Source organism: Saccostrea echinata, unplaced genomic scaffold (assembly GCF_033153115.1).
Source record: "Saccostrea echinata isolate AGI-Se365-2 ecotype Australia unplaced genomic scaffold, CSIRO_AGI_Sech_v1 ptg000014l, whole genome shotgun sequence".
Classification (NCBI taxonomy): domain Eukaryota; kingdom Metazoa; phylum Mollusca; class Bivalvia; order Ostreida; family Ostreidae; genus Saccostrea; species Saccostrea echinata.
The window spans coordinates 5,419,849-5,442,232 of NW_026889763.1; the positions used below are offsets into that span (position 1 = coordinate 5,419,849).

Sequence of the window (22,384 nt, forward strand, 5' to 3'; positions counted from 1 at the left end):
CACCAACCACACCAGTCGTAAGACAACAAAGACAATTAAGAAATCTAAATTTTGATAAAGATGAAAGAAAAATTAACACTGGTGATGAGGAAAAAAAGGTTCAGGCAAAACTTTGAAAACCATAAAATATGTTAGAAAAAACATTTTCTTGTGGATGACTGTTGAATTCATGTACATCTCGTATGTAATAAATCAGTCACGTTTAGTGTTGAAATCTTGGACGTCGAGTCTCAGCTCTGATATCTCGATATCCCGGATATCTCGACATTTTTTGAAAGTTCCGTTGCTATCGGGATACTGAAGGAAAAGGATTAAACAAGCACACACATCTTGCTGATTTTAAAGGAAAAAATGTTTCTATTTCAGTCGTGTGGTAACAGGCAAAAATAAGAGTCATGTTCTTTAATTTCGAGATTCTGACAATTTTTTTTAATTTTTGAAACAATATCTAGGAAAAAATGGTTTATATATTTTATCTTTAGCTTTCAAGACAAAAGCAGATACTAAGCCGCCTATGAAAGTCAAGTTAGAGTGGTAGAGTTACAAACATTCAATGGGATATTGCTTAACCGATACAAAAAAGTTTGAACATGTGTATCGGACGTAATATTTATTTTTTGTTTAAGAATATATTTTTATGTACATTTCATTGCATCGAAATATGAAAAACTTAGATGTAGGATTAATTGATGCCACAGAGGAAGATGAATAGATGACCTTTATTATGTTAAAATACATATATTCAAGCAGGTCCGTAGCTACAAATTCAAAGGTGTGGGGGAGGGGGGGAACTTCCTCCAAAAATCTGACACGCACTTTAAAAAAATAAAAATAAAAATAAATAAAACCCCACCCTATACTGATTAAAGAGTGGTGATGGTGGGGGAGACCAGCGGAAAAAGGGGGAAGAACTTATGTTCAAATCCTGGAATTTGTCAGTGCTCCACCTTACAAAAACACCTATGAAAACAAAATTTGCTAAAGCAAAAAGCTATACTAAAAAAAGTGGGGCAGGCCCCCTCTGCCCCCCCCCCCCCGCTTTTGATTAAGTGTGATTTGCTTAAAAAGTAAGAAAATGGCGAGAAATTTAAATTTTCATGTACGGAATAAACGTTCATAAAACGATCCTTTGACATCATTATATGCCTCTTTGTTATGTTTCTACATCATATCTAAGACAGGCGAAGAAATTGAATTGTATAAACAAAGGAAACTTAATTATTTAAACATTTTTATCAAAATGTTCAAAAAAAAGTTAAAGAAAAATCCCCTTGGAGGTAGTGAACAGATTTTTTTTTTAATCAAATATGATTTTTTTTTTCTGAAACTTAAAAAAAAAGTTTACACATTATGGCGTGAATGTGAAATATCTGAATTTATTTCCCATTAGAATTTTTCGGTGATACAGAAAATACATGAGGTGTTATTATGCCTTCATAATAAAGTTGTAGGGGATAAAGTAACGTGCGTGTGTGTGGGTGAGTGAATGCGTGCTTATATCCCAAAATATCTTTTTAGGTCGGGATCGATGTGCTCTTTTGCGAGATGTCCCGCTTTAATATTGCACGAGGTGCTCTTCTGGGACATCTATATAGATCTTTTTATATTTTAATATTTCAAGTGCTTTATATCTTTTATAAATTGAAATAGAGTATTAATTATAAAAAGAAAACCTTGTGTGGAATTCAACAAGTATTAATTTTTCGACTGAATAAAAAACCGTTCCTAGATCCTGTCTAGACCCCCACCCCTCCCTTTTACGAAATTACTAAATTGACTCTAATATAGTATGAAAAAAGTATGCGACTCCCCTTATGAATAATTACATATCAGCTGCTTGGAAGAAAAAAAATCAACTTTATATGTGTTAAAACGATTAAGGTTATTTTAAAAATGTTTTTTTTAAAGAATGCTTGGAAACTGAATTTGACGCACGCGACGGCATTACGTTTTCAGTGAGTAACGTCAACGTTGTTTTGAAGCGGCCTTACTAAAATGCTCATAAAACACTGAAAAAGTGAGATATTTTTAAAAATTGTGTATATTTGCATTCAGAAAGAGTCAGGCTATCAAAATTTACCAAAAAGTCAATTTGTGAAATTTTGACCTTAAGGGCCCTTTTCTCATGACGGCAGTCATATGGAATAAGAAAAATCAATTTCAAAATGTTGAAAGATTGTGCAAGTACTATGCAGCTCTTCCTTGCACTTCAAACACCGTCTGTATAAATGTGAATGGCCAGGGGCCCAACTCAAGCTACTGTCGAGTAAAAAAAAGTAGGTCAATTTTGAAATTGATTATAGAATATCTCGGGAAGTACATGTATATAGAATTTCGAAATGAACTTTGGTAGTAATGAAGATTGTTTATATATCAGTAAATTTAAATAGAAAGGAAAATTTTTAGAACTTTTGATTAAAAAGTATTCTATTAGCGAAATAGGGTACACAGTGTAAGGAATTCCATACCTTTATATTTTTTATACACCCCGAATTTTTTAAATCGGATTAAAGCGATCCAAAGGTCTGTGATTAAGATATATTGAAATCAGACCAAAAATGTAGGAGGAATAGGACTTTGAAAAATTGTTTATAGACAGAGGGACGAATGACAGACACCTTACCTTCGAATAATCTCTTCTCGTCTTTGACCAGTAGCGCTAAAAATGACAAATGCTCAGGTCATAAGTAATCTTTGAGTGAAATATAGACAACAATGTTTTTCCAATAGAGAACAATTTTTGTTCGTGAAACACTGATGCTCCGTATGACAGCTTTTGGAGAGGTTAAAGTTTCTCAAATGCAAGTCAAACTTTAAGGTCAGGGGATGAAAAATGTTGTTACCCAAAGAAAGGACTTGTTTTCAATGAATATACTTGTGAAATATGAAAGCCCAAAACACTAACCATTGTAAAATTACGGCCATTGTTTTTAAATGTGGATCAAACTCAAAGTTTAAGGTCAAAAGGTCATTAATATATTTATATCCTTGGAAAGATCTTGTAATAAATACATGTGAAGTATGAAAATCGTAACATCTACAGTTCAAAGGCTATGATTACGCTTTAAGACTGGTAAATTCTTGCAAAATTGAGTCAAACTTCAAGGTCAAGAGATCAAATATAAGGTACCCAAAGAAAGACCTTTCACAAGGAATAAACGTGTGAAATATGAGAACCATAGCTTTGACCAATCAAATGTTAAGGACAACGTTAAAGTTTTTGCGACCAAATGGTCAAACAGACAGACAGAAGGACAGACAAAACAAAAATTATATACCCATGAATCTTCCATTACGAGGGCATAATCATGGATCTTAAATGAATTTTATTTTTTTCTGTCACTGACACTGAATATCTAGGCAAGGTCATAATATACTTTTAGCTTTCATATATTCTTTGTTTGAAGTTTCAACCTCCAAAACCATTCATACCACTTTTAGCAGTGACCTTGACGAAATGATCTTGGGTCATTCCACAAAACATAAGTATCATTTTTGTGAAGAATGAACTTCCAATGTTTTATAAATCTGTTATGGATTAAACATTTCTGCAATTGACCCCGAACTTGCAAAAATGACCTTTGGTTAAATATTTGTGTTATGTATCAATTTCATAAGCCCCCGTTTGAGAGTTATAGACAGAATAAGATTAAAAAAAAACTATTTTGCCAGTGACCCTTAACTTGCTGAAATATAACTCAAGTTATGATTAATACATACTCTTAGATCAGATCGGCAGGGGATGCTCACGCCTTCATGGCACCTGATCCGATCCAACCTCTGATGTTTAAGAGGTCCGTGTTTGCTCTGCTCCTGAATTGTGTTGTTTTAATGGGCTTTTGAGCTTGAATACTGTTCGTTATTTCTATATATTTCATGCAGCTTGAATACTGCTCGTTATTTCTATATATTTCATGCAATATAAGAAATAAGTATAACCTTAATGTTTTCCATTACCAGATATGTTAAAGACAGTAGTAAATTTTTTTCTATAATTGACTTTGAACTCGATCAAATGACCTTAGGTGAAGATCATGACACAACTTCAGGTCATAAGAAATCTGTGTATGAAGTAAGAAACTCCAATATTTCTTGACAAAGAAGTTCCAGACCAGCCAAAAATTTTAAACATATAGCTTTCTGTGAATGACCTTGATATTACCAGAATAACCTCGTGTTAAGGTTAAGACACTCGGGATAAAAACAATCGCTGTACAAGGTATGAGTAATATCTTGGACAAAATTTCAAGAACAGACGGGCAAGGTTATTCCTACATCTCACTAAACTTCGATTGTGGGGAGTACTAGTATTACAATATAAATATTACATAAAACATGTCCAATTGATTCTACTTCTTATGCCCCCGGATCGAAAAATCCCGGGGGTATATTGTTTTTGTCCTGTACTTTAACATAGCCCATAACTATTGAGTGGGTAGGGTTATGGCTTCCGTATTTCACAGGTGTATTCTTTGTGACAAGACCTTTCTCTGGGTACCTCCAAATTTGACCTCTTGACCTTGACCTTGGAGTTTGACCTACAGGTACTTTTACAGAAAAATACCACACTTTAACTTTGGCCATAACTTTTGAACAGGTGGAGGTAGAGCTTTCATACTTCACATGTGTATTCAATGTGACAAGACCTTTCAGCTGGTATAAATATTTTTGACCTTTTGACCTTGACCTAAGAGTTTGACCCACTTTTTAAAAACTTTAACCTTGGTCATAACTATTGAACAGTAAGAACTAGGACTTTCATATTTCACAGGTGTATTCCTTGTAACAAGTCCTTCCTTTGGGTACCAACACTTTTGACCTTGACCTTTTGACCTGTGAAACACTGATGCCCCCGTATGGCAGCTCGCCATAAGCTGCCATACGGGGGCATCAGTGTTTCACAAACACATCTTGTTTTTAAATTTTCTTTTCAATATCTGTCCTGACAGTTTTCTCTGTTACTTTACATCTCTTAAGAGCAGCTCTATATGCAAGGCAAGTTAACAGTGCTACTCCCAAGACAATTGCCTCTTTCATCAACACATGAGTCAGGTATTGCAGCCCCATTCTACCAAAAATTTATTTATCATTCAACATAAATTTTACCATATGATGATTGCTTATTTTATTATAAAGTATACTGCATAAACTACAACAAGTAATACGTACATATATATTTAAACCTTTGGAATAAGTGAAACGGTTTATAATACAGACTAATTTGTAACAATTAATAAAATTATTTTAAGTATTGCATTGGAACACAGGACGTGTTTTTGTGAAACACTATGCCCCCGATGGTAACACAATTCTGGAGTGGGACGTAGACTGAAGTGGTATACACTTATATGATGTTTTAAGGGTTTCAAATGTAGATCAAAGGTCACAGTTGAGGTCACATGATCAAAAATATCTGTACCAGCGGAAAGGTCTTGTCATAATGAACACTCATGTTAAATATTAAAGCCTTACCCTTGACAGCGCAATAGTTATGGGCTAGGTTAAAATTGACAACAGACAGACAGACAAACAGACAGACAGACAGGACGAAAACAATATACCCCCGGGATCTTTCGATCAGGGGGCATAAAAATCCTGATTGTCCTTCTTTGTTTAGTATTTCTTTTATCACTAAAACAATTTATTATTTTTGGCCTTAATAATTCCCAGTATTTGCAATTCAATGTAGCATAAGATACAAATAGGTAAACGTACAGAGGATACTCAAGGAGTAAGTTATCCATTTCAGTATTTAATAATCTTTGAGATGTAAATGTAGCCTGCTTTACATATTCCTGCAAGAAATTGGCAAATTAGGAAGAAATATTCTTATGTTATGGGTGTTTGATAAAATTTACAATTTAAATGAAAGATCATGGGAACAGGATAGAAGTACATTTTTTTAAAAAAGCCCAGGTATGGGTTTGAAGCATTCGAAATGCTTATCAAGAATGTCACCAAGGTGGAGTGTAGTCTATAGAATGAAAATTACAATATTAATTATACATGTACATGCAGCAATTTTGCTCATTGAGCATAAACTAGACATCCCCTTATTAACTACTAGTAGTTCAAAAGATGACGTATTATCAGTAAAATAGACAGAGAAATGCCTGACAACTGATCATCAACGAAAACAATAGAACTTCCATTGAACATTAAATTTTACCCAAGTGAAGCTAAGTTTTGAGCAAATTTGAGTTATTCTTTGTTTCCATGATCTATTATATACAGTACAAATCATAACAATCATTACATATGCAACGGTTCTTTACATGCAATGAACTTTACATGGGAATTTATAATTAAAATGTAGCTATGACAAGATTAGTCAATTGATTATGGCAGATGACCTTTCCAAGCCCTCAAGCAGAACAGCAAAACATGAAAGAGATTTAAATAACTGGATGCTCAGTCCTAGCACTTCCTTTTAATAGAATTGTCACATTGAATTATTTAAATATTTTGATACATTTAAAGATTTCAAAAGGGAATTTGTCAATCACAGGAGCAGTTTAAACAAAATGTCAAACAAAATTATCATCCATGTAGGTGTTGCTTTTAGCAACGCACCTCCCCTTTAACTGTGAGCAAAAATGTTTTGTACTTTCTGGTCCCTGAATAATAACATGTGAAAGGTACTGACAGTGGAATTAATGTACTGAAAATACATAAAAGGAGAAGCTGCAACATGACTGCATTGTCTGCATACATGTCAAAGACAAACAAAAGAGGATGACCAATCTTGCAGCCCTTTAAGAAACACCCCTTACTTATGAGGTTATTTGTATTTTGACATGAAGAGTTAATTGTTAAAGTTGGACATAAACAATTTTATTTAAAGAATTTATTTCTGTCGCATGGTCAATAAATTATTTGTAAACTAGAGGTACTGTGAGCACTGATCTCACAAAATGATACCCCGCGCCTCAGACACATGTAGGTTTATACCTATTATAATAGCAAAATCTATGTTATGCTATGGGAGGCCTAAGTGTCTGATCAAAAATTAAAATAAGAGGTGTACAATGGGTATTAAAGAATCTGTGAAAGTATCATTAAATTTTATACAGTGGTATAGGAGGAGTTGCGGATAAGAAATGGGTACCCCTCATTTTAATAGAAGAATGGCAGTGTTTTGCCAAATGCACCCCTACTAATGTTATTGTCCCCCGCTTTCACGAAAGCGAGGGGACATTAAATCTCATTTGTCTGTCAGTCTGTCCGTCCGTCACAAAAACATTATCCTTGGTCATATCTTTTGAATGAGAAGAGATAGGGCTTTCATATTACACATATGTATTGCCTGTGACAAGACCTTTCTAAATACACTATGATTTTTGGCCCCTTAACGTAGAGTATTACCGAGTATTCATATGAGCTATTAGCTGGTACAAGCTACAGGTAGGTTGAGGAAACCCTTCGAGATGAGGGTAATATTATCAATACCAAATATATTCTGCAAGTATCAATGGCAGGTAGGATTGTGGTGAATATTTAACAGGGATATTAGCTGGTACAAAGTTCAGGTAGGTGGGCGAAAGCTCTGAGGTCAGAGACATATCTTGATGTAAGTTTTAACTTTTGACTTTCTATAGAAGGTAGGGTATAACCGAGTTTTGACCTAGACATTTAGCTGGTACAAGCTACAGGTAGGTTGAGAAAACCTTGCGAGATCAGTGTAATATTATCAATACCAAATATATTCTGCATGTATCAATGGAAGGTAGGGTTGTGGCGTATATTTAACAGGGATATTATCTGGTTCAATGCACAGGTAGGAGGAAGAAAGCTCTGAGATCAGGGACATATCTTCATGTAAAATTTACCTAGTAACTTTCCATTGAAGATAGGGTATTTCCGAGTTTTGACCTGAACTATTTACTGATCAAAGCTACAGGTAAGTTGGGGAAACACTTCGAGATCAAGGTAATATTATCAATACCAAATATATTCTGCATGTATCAATGGCAGATAGGATTGTTGCGCATGTTTAACAGGGCTATCATCTGGTACAAAGTACAGGTAGGTGGGAGAAAGCTCTGAGATCAGGGACATATCTTCAGGTTAAATTTATTTTTGACTCTCCATAGAAGGTAGGGTATTGTATTGGACTATTAGTTTGATGAAACTAGAGGTAGGTGACAAAATGTGTCTGGGATCAAGGTTATTTTCTTAAATAAAATAAATATTGTTTCCGTCCAGAGTACGTAGAGAAATGGTGGATGTTGTACAGTTTTTTAAGCTGGTACAAGCTACAATTATCTGCGATCAGGGCTATATTTTCATGTTAATCTTCTAAAAAGCAAGAGTATTTTGATTAGAAGCGTCTACTGATCTGGAATTTCAGATCGTAATTTTTTCAGGATATGCTAAAATGAATTCAGCATGCACATTCTTCGTAAATGCATGGGAGAAACATTTTGAGAGAGCGTAATATCTTTATGTTTGATTAACCATTTGACTGTCATAGGTCTGTAAGAATATTAGTCTTTTTTGCAGGAATATTAGCTGAAACATGTACAAACTAACGTAGGAGGCACGTAGGAACGGGGGTGGGGGGTGGCGGGGGGGGCTCCCCCCATTTTTTTCCAAACATAACTTCTTTCTATTGAAAATGTTCTTTGAAAGGCCAGTTGCCCCCTCCTCCCCCTCCCCACTTATTTGTTACAGTAAAGGTCAAATACGGATGATGTAGTATTGTATTAATAAAATTTGGTACTGTAAGATGTTGTAATTATACACCCCACCACCGCCCCCACGAAATAGGATTTTCGAGTTTGGGCAATTTTCCTTCTTTTTTATCTGCTTGTCAACTTTTTCAGGTAAGTAATTTTTTATTCTCTGCCCCCCCCCCCCTTTCAAAAACGATGCTTCATCACTGCGTAGATAAGAGAAATCATTTGAAATCTAGTATATATCTGCAATGTTAATTAATCTGGGACTGTCCAAAATATATAGCTGAATAGTGTATATTATGCTAGTTTTTAGCTGATTTAAAGGTACGTATAGCTTGGAAAAAACCATCTGGGACCAAGACAGTATCCCTATGTTTGTCACTTCACGGGACGTAGAGATTGGTTCTTCGGACAATACGGTATAAACAGAAGTCCCGAATCGCGGTAGAAGAAGAAAAAAATCCCTCACTGCTAAAAAGACCCTGAGTGCCAAGTTCAGGTCTAAATTTGCAGCCCTCCCGGTAAATGCTGGTGTCTCAATATGAGTGAACAATCTCGAAGGGGCATTAAACAAACAAACAAATGTCTAACATTAATCTGATACCTGTCAAAAATAGGTAGAGAAATTAGGTGCATTGCTTAGAAATATATAAATTTGTACTTTCGAGGGAAAAAATAGCTCGAAATCACCTAGTGTGAAATGTACATGAGCTAGAAAAGTTGGGAGTAGCAAATGACGAGGAATATAAGTTGATAGATTAACAAATGTCTTGCTGTATTGCGTTCGGATATACCTCGGTAAACCGTGAGTTTTATGTGAAAAATCTTGGCGCTAAGTAAGACATTCAGGTAAAATAAAATTAAAAAAACCTTTGAAATCAAAAGAAGATAGAAAATGTTTCTTTACTAATATAGGCATATTTCTCAGTAGTAGTTTAGGTATGAGTATATTATTAAAATCAAGAAAAATATTACTACAGTAATTTCTATCTTACAACTTGAGTCGATTTAAAAAAAAAAAATCCATCTTTCAATTATGGAATCGTTGCCTGCATGGTGCATTTGTAAGAGCGTCTGCTCTAGAGTCGCGGAGTAAGGAGTTGATCCTTACGTCGCGGGTTCGAATTGATCCACTGCGGGACGTGGAGACCGGTCCTTCGGATGAGACCATATAAACCGAGGTCCCGTATCTCACTAGGTGCTGGCACGAAAAAGATCCCTCACTGCTCAATGGATCTAAGTGCCGAGCATAGGTCATCAGGGTTGGATTGGCTGTAAAAATGGGGGCGGGATCTTAAAGCAGCCTCTAGACATATGTTTTTTTAAATGTTCATTTGTAACGATACGTGCCTGTTTGCAGGGGATAATAACCCCCCAACCCCCAACCCCCCGCGGAATTTCTATTCCCAATACACATAAACATTGCATCAATCGAAATACAAATGAATATTGAAAAAAAAAAAATATATCTAATAATATAGTTCAACGAATTTTATTTTGAATTTGAATAAATCCACGCTTGTCATCATTTTATCCATATTTGATGATTAATTCAAATGGACACATTGTTTTTATGGATTAGTATTTCTACTTTTACCTGTGCGACTTAATATATAATTACCAATTGTAAATTGCCAGTGAAATAAATGTAAAGATTACCTGTGAATATTAATATTAATTAAGAATATTTCATTTATTTCCGTATACATGTATTTTAACACATGTCGAATATTCCACGTACGAGTGAATAGATTTACTACATAATGAACGATAACTCGTACTATGAACGATAACTCGTGTTCGCCTACCTGTAACATTGTACCATCTAGCGTTAACCTTGTCTACACGACTTAAACTCATAGATGAACATGACTGTTTTGTTGTATATATTTCATTGAAATCCTTATTGAATGAAATATTTGAAACGAGAAATGGAACTTGCATTGATTATGATTTACAAAGATATGAAGTACAATATGAAGAATATATAATCACAAGGAATTGGCGGAAAATATCCCCCCCCCTTTTTTTTAAGTATTTGACAAAAGAGTAGTCCTGATGAAATTCAATTCACTGAAATTACACGGAATGGAACTCAGTAAGCTAATTGGCATTGGACAGGGTGCAAAGGAAGCTTAAAATATATATATTTTTGTATCATTGCTGCGGTGTTTTTCCTTTGATGTCCACTGTGTTTTCATTTTTGATACACCATGACTAACTGTGCTCTAACAACCATGCTCTATCAAGATAGAACACACCAGGGTAATGATGCAACAATTCCTTGACCTTACATTGATAAAGAAAAAGAATATAAACAAAGTAGCTGACTTTATGAGCACAATACAAACACATATAAACATAGTGAAGGTATACCTTTCCTTAGGTCTACATAAAAAATTCTAAATTTTGCACGTCAATTTTTTTAAAATCCAAAACGAAATTCACACGAGCACATTTTTATAAATGAATTTTTTCGTCTCTCATAAACTTGAAGCGTAACAAACCACGTACAATGTAGTACAGGGGGTGAGGTGGATATTCCTTGTTTTCTAATTCCAACACAAATCGCTGCATCCAGTAATTAAGAGAATCGCTGTTCATCTCGGTCAAAAGTTGACATTTTCCCATGCAGCACGCCACTCCTTAGCTTGAACGTTACATGGATTTATTCTGAGAGTCTATCAAACGCTGAATTTCATGATCGGACACTTGTACAAACCTTTCATTTTTCGTCTTCGTCACGACCTACCGTTCACGGTAGCTCAGTCGGTAGAGCGCTCTCTCCGTGATCGGGAGGTCGTGAGTTCGAATCTCGGCCGCGACAGACCTAAGTCGATAAAAAAATAGGTAGCAACTGTTCCTTCGCCATGCGCTCGGCACTTTGAAGTGAAAGTTGCGGGTCCTTCGGATGAGACCTTAAAAACCGAGGTCCCGTGTCACGGCAGGCGTTGGCACGATAAAGATCCCTCACTGCTCAATGGCCCTGAGTGCCGAGGAAAGGTCAAAATTTGAAGCCCTTCACCGGTATGTGGTGACGTCTCTATTTGAGTGAAAAATTCTCAAATGGGACGTAAAACAATATACAATCAATCAATCGTCTCGACCTTGGGACTGGTGAAATTAGCGCACTCAACTCAGTCTCCATCATGTCTAAAATATCTCCTATATCGAAATCCATAAAAGGTTTAATTTTTAGTTCCCGTAGATCAAACGTCATACTTCCCAAAGAATCTTTAACCTGCATCTGGTTTCCTAACTGATCTAAGGAATTTTCCTTCATAATTTCGGTTTCCGTGTCCATAAGAATTGCGAAAGCATAACCTTCTTCCATGGCGTTCAGAATATGAATGGACGACGTAGAAAGTACAAGAAATGCAGCGCGCTTTACTTTTCGAATCACGTGCTCTTTCTTCATTGGTTATATAAAATGGTATGATGGTATGATGAAATTTTGATAGATCATGGCTAATTCAGTGCATGAGAATATGTAGTTGAATTAAGTGCTATTAACGTAAATTTGATAGATCATAGATCAATACCTGAGAACAATGATACAAAACATATAGAGTACCTTTAAACTCGTGCATCTTCAGATATCAGACGAGGGGGACAAGCCCCCTCGTCTGATATCTGAAGATACACTCGTTCAAAGGTACTCTATATAAAACATATACAAGGACTATTCTCGATAACATGATAATGCAACAATGTTTATATTACTGCTATCAGATAATCAAACTTTATATTCAGCACAAGTTTGTGAATAAAACTGGATTGTCTATTTTGTCTATGTGTGATAAATTGTAAGAAACAAAAATAACATAGTACATAATTTCTATATTTAACTAAAAAGAATTTAGGGTGAAAGTGAAAGTACACTGAAGATCACTCAAAACTGTCCGGATAATTATGCTATGTATGATCAATATACCAGTTTAACGGTACTTTCTTTTTATTAAGGATTTTCGTAAACAGGTCGCTTTTCAAAAAACTGTACCCTTTTTTCTCTGTACATACATATAGGTACTTTCTCTTTAGTTTCTTATAAATATTGCGTAACTCTTTTTACGATAACTTTACTGGGGATAAGAGGAGAAAGAGGTAGGATTAATGTATGTAAAGCAAATACAACAAATTAAACATTTAAAGTTTTATCTTTCTCTTTCAGAAATTATTTCAAGTTTTAAACAAAAGATATATTTCATACATTCATAATATTAGCAGTTTGAAATGTGACGAAAATAGTTTATTAATTAATAATTCCAATCTTAATTTTATTTATAGATTTCCTGTGTTTAGATTGGACGAGAACAAATTCAAGAAAAAGTTTACACATCGATAAATCTCTCAACCAGAACTACTTTCTTGGCCTACATGTAGCTTTTATTGTAAAAAAGACAAATCGTTACTTCTAGTCTGTTTTAGCTAAACGATTACAGAAACTTTAAATTAAATAAAATCAATACTGACAACATACTGATACAGGATTGACCGACGGGAATGTTATATTTATGTCACTGTCAGATCACGAGTGTGAATTTTTATTTAGGCCTAAATCTCATATGATTGTCGTCGTTCCTAATCAGCTCAGTTCTCGGTAGCTGATAGGAAAGAGAAACGTACCTTAGAATCTTGCCATATTAGCATCAAATTTGTATTTCTTCATTCTATATTCTGTACCGTCTTTACACAAACCAGAGCAAATCAAGAGTGTCGTCGGTATGCTACTTTCATCTTAGAGCGTTTATCGTGAATGCATATGGAGAAATAGTGTTCATTCTTTTATATTTACATATCGGCCATATTGGAGCTATAATGGCGACAGATTCCATAAAGTTTTATATAGAGAACGAACAAAAACCGCAGATTTTTATATACAACTATTTCGGATAAAGTTCTTCCGCCGATATTTAGATTTTTCTTAATATCTTCTACCGGAAATAACAATATTGTTGATGCCAAAGTGAAAGATGCGACCGCCTTTTTGATTTGAAATTCCGAAGCGAGAGTATAATGTTTGAATGAAGGAAAGAGCACAGACTTGGTGTCTTTATCATTTTTGGTGATTAAATGTATGTGTTTATTGCAAGTTGACAGAGTTCTTCCGCCGATTACTAGGTACAGACGAATGTTTGTTTGTTTGTTTTTTTTGTGTGTTTTTTTTTTGTTTGTTTGTTTGTTTTTTTTTTTTATAAAATACAGATAATTTATCATTTCATGAAGAATAACGGTCGCCTTTTTAATTTGAAAACGGCAATTTCTTGAATCAGTGTGACATACTTATTAACAAAAAAAGATGGTTTCATGAGTTGTCAACTGTTAATAACCCAAAATTCTGCCCAAATAACTATGACGGATGCTTAAAAACAAAACAAACTGTTTTTGAAGGTTTTAATATAAAAATTTAAAGAAATGGAGTATTTCGAGTTTATGCAGGATCTTATGAATATTAATGAGAAGTAAATCACGTGGGAGCAACCTCATGAATAAACTGTACATCATTTCTCCATATGGTCAACATGGTCAAGGACAAATTCTTCTGGTCTACTTGTATTTACAATATTCGTTGATTTGAACAATATTCGAAGAGTTTTTATAAGTTTGTTTTATTGAATATTTTGACAATTTAAGTTAAACTTTATCGATGTTCATTTCGATTACGTTTCATTTCCACATCGTGACATAAAGTAATCCCACGATGTATACAGAAATAACGGATTGTATGGAGGCTTCAAAGAGAAATAATTTTAAAAACTTCGTAATTGGAATTATACGAATTAAACGTTCTTTTTGAAAATTTTATCGATGTGTAAACTCTTGACATTTTACTCACAAACTTAACATAAAACTGCTTCGCACTTTTATTCAGTTTGTGAGTAAAATGTCAAGAGTTTACACATCGATAAAATTTTCAAAAAGAAAGTTTAATCCTACAATAGAAAAATTATACAACATACAAAAGATCAATCTAAGCAAATATAAGATTATGAGGATATTTTTACTTTTTATATTAAAGATAAATAAAAATAAACAATTATATTTGGATGTAATTTTACTTTGAGTTCTCGAATAAATAAAAAGTACATGTACAAGAAAAAATAATTAATTGATTTTTTTTATCTTCACATTTTACGTCAAAGTGTTAATTTTCCATCTAATATCGTAGTTTTTTCCAGAATTTGACAATTTAGCTTATGGTATTAACTCTAATTTGACATTTCTTTCAATTTTTGTATATTTGGTGCAAGTGCTCTGCTTTGCTCTTCCAAGTGAAGATTAATTTTGAGAGGATCATTAGTAGTGGTTAAGCATGCACAAGGACTATTTTGTTCATTTGATAGATTCTTAAACCTTTACATGGGTATAATGAATTAAACTTAAACTTGAGTAAAAATTTGAAGAGTCAAAGTTAAACATTCAGAGCTTTGACTTGATTAATCAAAGATGTCCTTAATAAAACATTTTAAACGTTCATGAACAAATTTTTGTCAGATCAAAATGGAAAACAGATGCAAAAACTGTGGAATTCACAGGCAGGGAATGCAGAAGTGTGGACGATGCCTCCTGGTGTACTACTGCAGCAGAGAGTGTCAGAAAAGGGACTGGATAACGAACCACAAATCAAAGTGTAATGAGCTGAAGAATGCTGGAGAGACAGTGATAAGTGATGAAGAAAGTGATTCCTCTTTTGATGAACTTAGTAAACAGCCATTGAGCGATTCGACTGACCATGCTTCGAATGCATTATGTGCGTTCTGTGGAACTATAGGAAAACTCAAGAAGTGTGGACGTTGCCTGGCTGTCGATTATTGTTCGAAATCGTGTCAAAGACAACATTGGCCCGACCATATGACCATATGCAAAAAGAATAAGGACATTGTTGACGTGATAAAGACTGATGGATATAAGGAACAGCTGAAAAAGTCTAAATCAGACAGAGTGTCTTCTCAAGCTATCCAAAGCCGTAATAGTTTTACACCTTTTGATAATGGACACGACATGAAGTTTGGACCGTCAACGATGTTTAGAACAGATTCTGCCGATCTTTCTATGCGAAAGTCAACAACAAAAGACCTAAGAAGAAAAGCTAAACTTTACGTGGAGCGGAAGTTCCCCATGCAGTATATTATCGAGGATATTGAAGAAATACCCAATGAGTTTCCTTTGAGCTTTGGTAATGCAAGAGTGTCCTTCGTGGGATTTATTTCTAGATATCACCACTATGGAGGGCGCCATTGTGTGTATATCCAAGTAAGTAACATTATTCTGTAAACGAATTTGCATGAGGAAAATGAAGAAAAAAATATTAAAACCAAATTAACATTAAAAAAATCATTCAAAATCATATGAAAAATCTTTTAAAACTACACAAAGTTGTTTATTAATATTTTAATCTTATATATCCGATCAATATATTTTAGGATGGAAATAATGCTGAAATATATGTTGGATTTTACCTTGATTACGATAATCCATATCCATATTTTACTTGGGGAGATGTGCGTCCAGGCAAGTTCATCTGTCTTCACGATCCCAGAATTCATTTCTTTCTAGACGGATCTGTTGGAATCCGTGTCAACGAAAGTAGCGAGGTCTTCATTTTTGACATTTGAATTCACACTGACTCTAGAATGTGGATATGATTTATAACAAACATACTTGTGTCCTTTTCCTTTGCTAGCTAGTTGTGATGTTTGCTAAAACATAGTTATCAGAGTTAGAAATACGTGATAAAATTTGTGGTGTTATCAACATCTTTATGTGAATATTCTACTCTGTTCAATACTGATATTCTATTCATCTTTGGGAAAAATCGAGTACGAAATAGACGAATTTTTAAATGCACATTGTAATACATGCATTTCACTTTACTGAATGCGGTATACAGAAATCATTTACTTGCGATCTTATGAGTTATCTATATTTTCCATCATACATGAAATGTACATAGTTAAAAAATACAAATTAATCATTATCAGAAATCATTATCGGAATTGTGTAATAAAAGCGTTTGTATGATTTGAAGTTTGGATGGTGTTCATATCTATTTGCATACAATTTTACCTAAAGCATATGACAGAAATTTTACAAAATTGGTGTAAAGTAATGTTTAAAATTTGATTATTACAAAATTTTTACAAGATTTATGATTAGTATTACTTCAAATTTGATTATTTATTAGACTTGTGTAAATATCTTACTTAAAAGCTGGTTGTGAGTATTCATACTTATGTCAAATCCACCCACGTCGTTTTGGAGTGAAAAAGTATACAAATTACTTTATTATAAACTTTGGCCATATACATGTACTATTTTCCACAAATGCGCTTAAAAATGAGTTCTCACTAGATGCAACAAAACATTACTGAAATAGGAATAACGTTTTCAAGTAGATAAAGATTTTATTTTCAAAAATACATCTGATTATTGATTATTCAATTAATCGGTGGGTGGGGGTGGGTGGGCGTTAAAATTAAAAAAAAACGTGAGAGATGCTACAACTTTCACTGTGCGATTGAATTTTTAATTTGCCGATACCTTCAATTGTGCTTTTTTAGCCATAGAATTTTTTTTTTGCTTAATTTTTTTTCTGAATATATATTTTTTGGCAATCAGTAAGAAAAACTTAGAATTTATGGTTTGTTTGGTTTTGTTGCGTATTATTTAATATTGTGTTAAACTGCACAGTGAAGGTATTTATGTAAACACACAATGATTTTGAATATCTTTGTCATATTGCAATAGAAAAAGAAGAAAAAAGAAATTTTCTAATTAAATTAATGGATCTTTTTTTTAGCTAAACATTATTTTTAGCAGTTAAACATGATTTTTAGCAGTTTAAACATTATTTGCTTAGGAATTGAACCTCGCTCTAAAACAAATGCATTAGGAAAAACATAGAAAAGGAATCCGACCGTTTTCAATTGGTTCTGCAATATTTTAAATTTGACATTTTACTCACATTCTGCTGCTCTAAGTCTTCATTCATTATTCTCGGTCTGTAACACATTGGTATGTTTGGCATCTAATCGAGATAGAAGTGTAGACATTTAAAACTTTTGTTTTTCACAAAGAAATGTCAACGTGAAACGTTTCATGGTTTTGATCATTCTACTAAATAATAAGAGTCATCCCTCTTTCTCTTCATTATTATCTTTAAAAATAAAAAAATAATTTGTCTTGATAGGCTTATGCATGTAATTGATATTTGACGATTTGTATGTGCTTATGTCCCGCACTGATGAATTAAAGAGTTAATATGAGAACCAGATATTTCTTTTTTCTGAGAAACAAAAGATATACCCGGTATTAGAAGTTGCCGGCGAGCCACTGTAACTCTCCAGCTCTGGTAACAGCCTGAGGACGCTGTCCATTCTTACTGAAATGTAGAACTGTCACACTCAGTCTGTACAGAATAAAAAGAAATAGTGATTACTACTTAATGAATTTACTGCATCAGGGATGTATGAAATAAAATGCTAAATCTTCAAATACTATATGAAATTTTATAAAATTACCTGGCCAGCATTGCAGGGTAGAAAAAGTGTGGCGTCTTTGATGCGAAGCTGGTTCACTTCGAAACAGGGAAGATAAGTTTCCAATGTCATTCACGAGGAACTTGCTTTTGACTTCTTCCCCGAAAAGCTTGTGGGCCCTGGAACCTTTAAAATTGCATAGAATAGTAAGAAGTCATGTAATATTTCAATAATTATTCTTGGTTATCTATGGGCACTGAACATAAGACAACTTTAGTTCAGTATATTACATGCATAAAATTATTTTTATCAAAATTTTTATTAAAATTATTTTTATCAAAGTTACCTTCTCTAAGCAATTGTCGGTCCTCATTCAACAGATCACGTTGACAGTTGTCATATATATCTGTCGGCGATGACCATTTCTGTTCTTTCTTTTGCCCATCATCCCAATTGGAGGCTACCACCCAGTGACAGTGCATGGTTGACTGAACTCTTCACTCAGCGACGGATGTCCCTACAGTCTTGCTTCTTGGCCGCCGATTCCAGTTTCTTTGAAACACCTATATAAATATTTAATTACATGTAATCAATTATATAAAAGGTATTTCATATAAATCTTTTAAAACTTGGAACTTGTGTAATCCCCTTTAATTTCAACACAAGTTATAATGATGTTACTAATACAAATATTTATATCTCAACCTTTTCATCATTATTACGAAAATAATTTTCAAATAAAACTTCTCCTTTTTTCATCTCGGAAATTGTTTACATGATAAGGATCAAAATTACATAAAATACCACACATTAAAGTAGTGTTTCTTGTCTACATGCTCAGTCATCATGTACTTTTTTACCACCCCATGCCTGTCTCTAACAAGGACCTGGACATTGATGCCTGCCTCTTCCCAGTCCCCTCTTTGAGCCCTCTAACTCTACAGGAATTGAATCAGCAACTTCGTTACTGTTTAAATTGTGAAAAAGAGCATTATATTAATGACTGTACAAGTGTATGAATTAGGTTAGGCTTACACAAAACTTTATATCTATAAATTTTTTATTTATTTTATTCACCTTAATGTAGTGAAGATTTTATTAATAGTTGTTATTGGCACACAAGTTATAATTCATTATTATCATATTATATATGAGCACAAGGCGGTGTGACCGGTCGGCAGGGAATGCTCACTCCTCCATGACACCTGATCCCACCTCTGATGTCTTAGAGGTCCGTGCTTGCTCTGCTCGTATTTTTGTAATGTTTAATTGACTTTTGAGCTCAAATACTGTTAGTTATCGCTACATATTTCATAAAGAAATTACACAGCCTAAATCTTTACTTAAACCCCAATATAAAACAGATATCTCCCTAGCTATTCATTTTAACCCCAGTAGGAACAGTTTATATACCAAGTAGGTACCTGAAATATTTACAAGTCCAACAAATTTCCATTTTCTGAGTCCATTACGGTGTACCATCCGAACTTGGCTGAGAAACCAGTAGCCCTTTTCACAAACAATTTTAAGTTTTTGCGTAAGATTTTAACTTCAGAATCTCTTACGACAAATCTTTAGTGCTTTAAACGAACACTTTCGTAATATTTTAAACTTAAGATGTTATTTACGACAGAATTCTAGCAACGATGTCAATATTATACCTTATTATCCTTAAGAAAGTGGATGAAAATAAAAATAAAGATAAGTTTTTAACACTTGTCAGCAAAACAAACATTATTGACAACAAATATCGAATGCAATCGATTGTGAAGCAAAGAAGTTTGAAATATGACGTCACAATCACAAGTCTAACGAAGTAGGTCATACGAAAATCTTAAGTTAAATTGCCATCGTAGATATTTAATAGTATATCCATTTCCTTTGTTGACAATAATTGTGAAACAAGATGTGTTTGTGAAACACTGTTGCCCCCGTATGGCAACTTATAGCGAAGGTTAAACTTTCTCAAATGCAAATCAAATGTGTTGGTATCCAAAGTAAGGTCTTGTCCCGAGGAATATACCTGTGAAATATGAAAGTCCTAGCAGTAACCATTGAAAAGATATGGAAAAGGTTAGATTTTTTCAAAAGTAAGTCAAACTCCAAGGTCAAGGTCAAAGGGTAAAAGTTTTTGGTATCAAAAGTAAAGTATTGTCCAAAGCATCACATATATGAAGTATGAAAGCCCTAATACCATCTGTTCAAAAGTTATGGCAAAGGTTAAAGTTTTCCGAATGTAGGTTAAACTCCAAGGTCAAGGTCAAAGGACAAATATGAGATGGTACCAAAAGGAAGGTCTGGTCACAAGGATTGAACATTTGAAGTATGAAAGCTCTAGCATCAACTGTTCAAAAGTAATGACCAAGGTTAAAGTTTTTCAAAAGTAGGTCAAACTCCAAGGTCAAAAGGTCAAAGTTGTTTGTCTCCAAAGGAAGGTCTTGTGTTAAGAATGACACATGTGAAGTATGAAAGCACTACCACTAAATGTTCAAAAGTTATGGCTTAGGTTAATGTTGGGTAAAATTTTGTAAAACTGGGTCAAACTCCAATGTCAAGGGCAAACAGTCAAATATGATGGTACACAAAGAAATGTCTTGTCAAAGGGAATAGACGTGTGAAATATGAAAGCCATTGCTCCAACCAATCAAAAGTTATGAGCAATGTTAAAGTTTTGCGGACAAAAAGACAAACAGATAAACAGACAGACAGACGGACGGAAGGGTAAAAACTATATACCCCCGAATCTTCGATATGGGGGCATAAAAATATAAAATGCTAATTTGGGTTCCTTACAAAAATTCAATTAAACGTGTATTTTGGTTTTTGCGGTTATATTTTTACCATAAAATGGGTTCTAAAATACTTATGTAACTGCTAGGACTCTCGTTAAGTTACGACAAATTTAACAAATTTAAGAATCTTGTAAAAATTTTCGTGAAAAGGAATAAACTCAAAAGATTTCTCGTACGATAGAAGTTTATCGTAATTTTTTTGTGAAAAAGTCTTCTGGAGAATCGCATCTTGCATCACCACCTAGATAAGAATCCTATCCCGATACATGTCCAGCACTGCTCAGCTTCGTGGAAATCCTAGGTTAAAAGGACTGCTGGTATTATGTAGGCTGATTGAATGATATTGAAATTTGATGAAAAAATGGCTGGCACTTTCAGGTGTTTGAGAAACCCAAGACATTTAGATGCATTGAGGCTACCGAACACAATTGAGACTGCTAGGAGTAGATTAGACCAAGGCATTCCGTTCATGGGCTGGTAGATCTTCATCTTCACTATTACTATTTGCAGCAAGCTGTCTCGGTGTTGGTTCAGGAAACACCAAGCCAGCAGCCACTTTATGTGGGACCCTATCGAAAAGCTTAAACTCTCGACTGCAGTAGAAACTGCATGCACGGTCTAGTTAGATGTCAGTGATACTTGCATCCACCTTTTATTTAGTGTGTATTCTTAAGTAGATTCATTATATGGTTTATTATTTAATGATAAGATCAAGATAAACTACCTATTAGTTTTCTAGGAAAAATGGTACAAATGTCGGATAGTTTACATAAGTGACAATATTGGCGAAAAGAAAGACTTTTTAAGTTAAGAAGAATTAGATAATTTGTATGGAATAAAGTCTCCTTCTTGGATTCCATGTCTAAACTAATGGCAATACCATATGAATGGAGAAAATTGTTCAGAGAACAGGGAAAACCTTATTTAAATAGAGATACATTTACTTTTTCTAAAGATAATAAGAAATATCCTCTTTCAAAAATACAATGCAAAGACTATTTTGGATCCTATTAGAAAAAAATCATCGAACCACCAATTTGGGCAAAAAATTCAATAGGAGTATTGAAGAACTTCTTTTCATGTAATACAGAAACTTATTTTCTTACTTACTGTACAACAGTATATTCGAGAAGTGGTGTAAATCAGATGTGGATACTTAAAAACTCCAAAGAACTTTTGGAAAAAATTGAAATCAAAAATTTTTACTAAAATCAATAGCATAAAACTTAAGACTTTTCAACACTTTATGCAAACATTCCCTAGGATAAATTGAAGTCCAGGCTTTTTGACATCATAGACAGCTCCTTTTTTTTTTAAATAAAAATGGAACTCGTAAATATACTTACCTTGTCATTGGTCATTTACAAAATTATTTTGTTAAAAAAACACTCTGATTGTAAACACAAGTACTCTGAAGTTTATATCATAAAGATGC

The 22,384-nt window shown here is 33.8% G+C and overlaps 1 protein-coding gene and 1 pseudogene across 2 annotated transcripts in view; one reads left to right on the forward strand and one right to left on the reverse strand.

Annotated features, from left to right (window-relative positions):
* LOC133187147 (uncharacterized) overlaps window positions 1-16,429 on the forward strand; it is a 38,615-nt gene extending 22,186 nt beyond the window's left edge. Inside the window, exons 1-2 of one of the 2 annotated variants that reach the window (XM_061322507.1) lie at window positions 15,659-15,932; window positions 16,103-16,420. In XM_061322507.1, coding sequence (XP_061178491.1) covers window positions 15,681-15,932; window positions 16,103-16,294 — 444 coding nt within the window. In that variant the 5' untranslated portion in view covers window positions 15,659-15,680 and the 3' untranslated portion in view covers window positions 16,295-16,420. Of the gene's footprint in view, window positions 1-15,658; window positions 15,933-16,102 lie in introns of those variants that run through there. The other variant, XM_061322506.1, reaches the window with a different exon arrangement.
* Window positions 16,430-17,990: 1,561 nt separating this feature from the next.
* LOC133186931 (uncharacterized) lies at window positions 17,991-21,438 on the reverse strand (annotated as a pseudogene).
* Window positions 21,439-22,384: the final 946 nt, after the last annotated feature.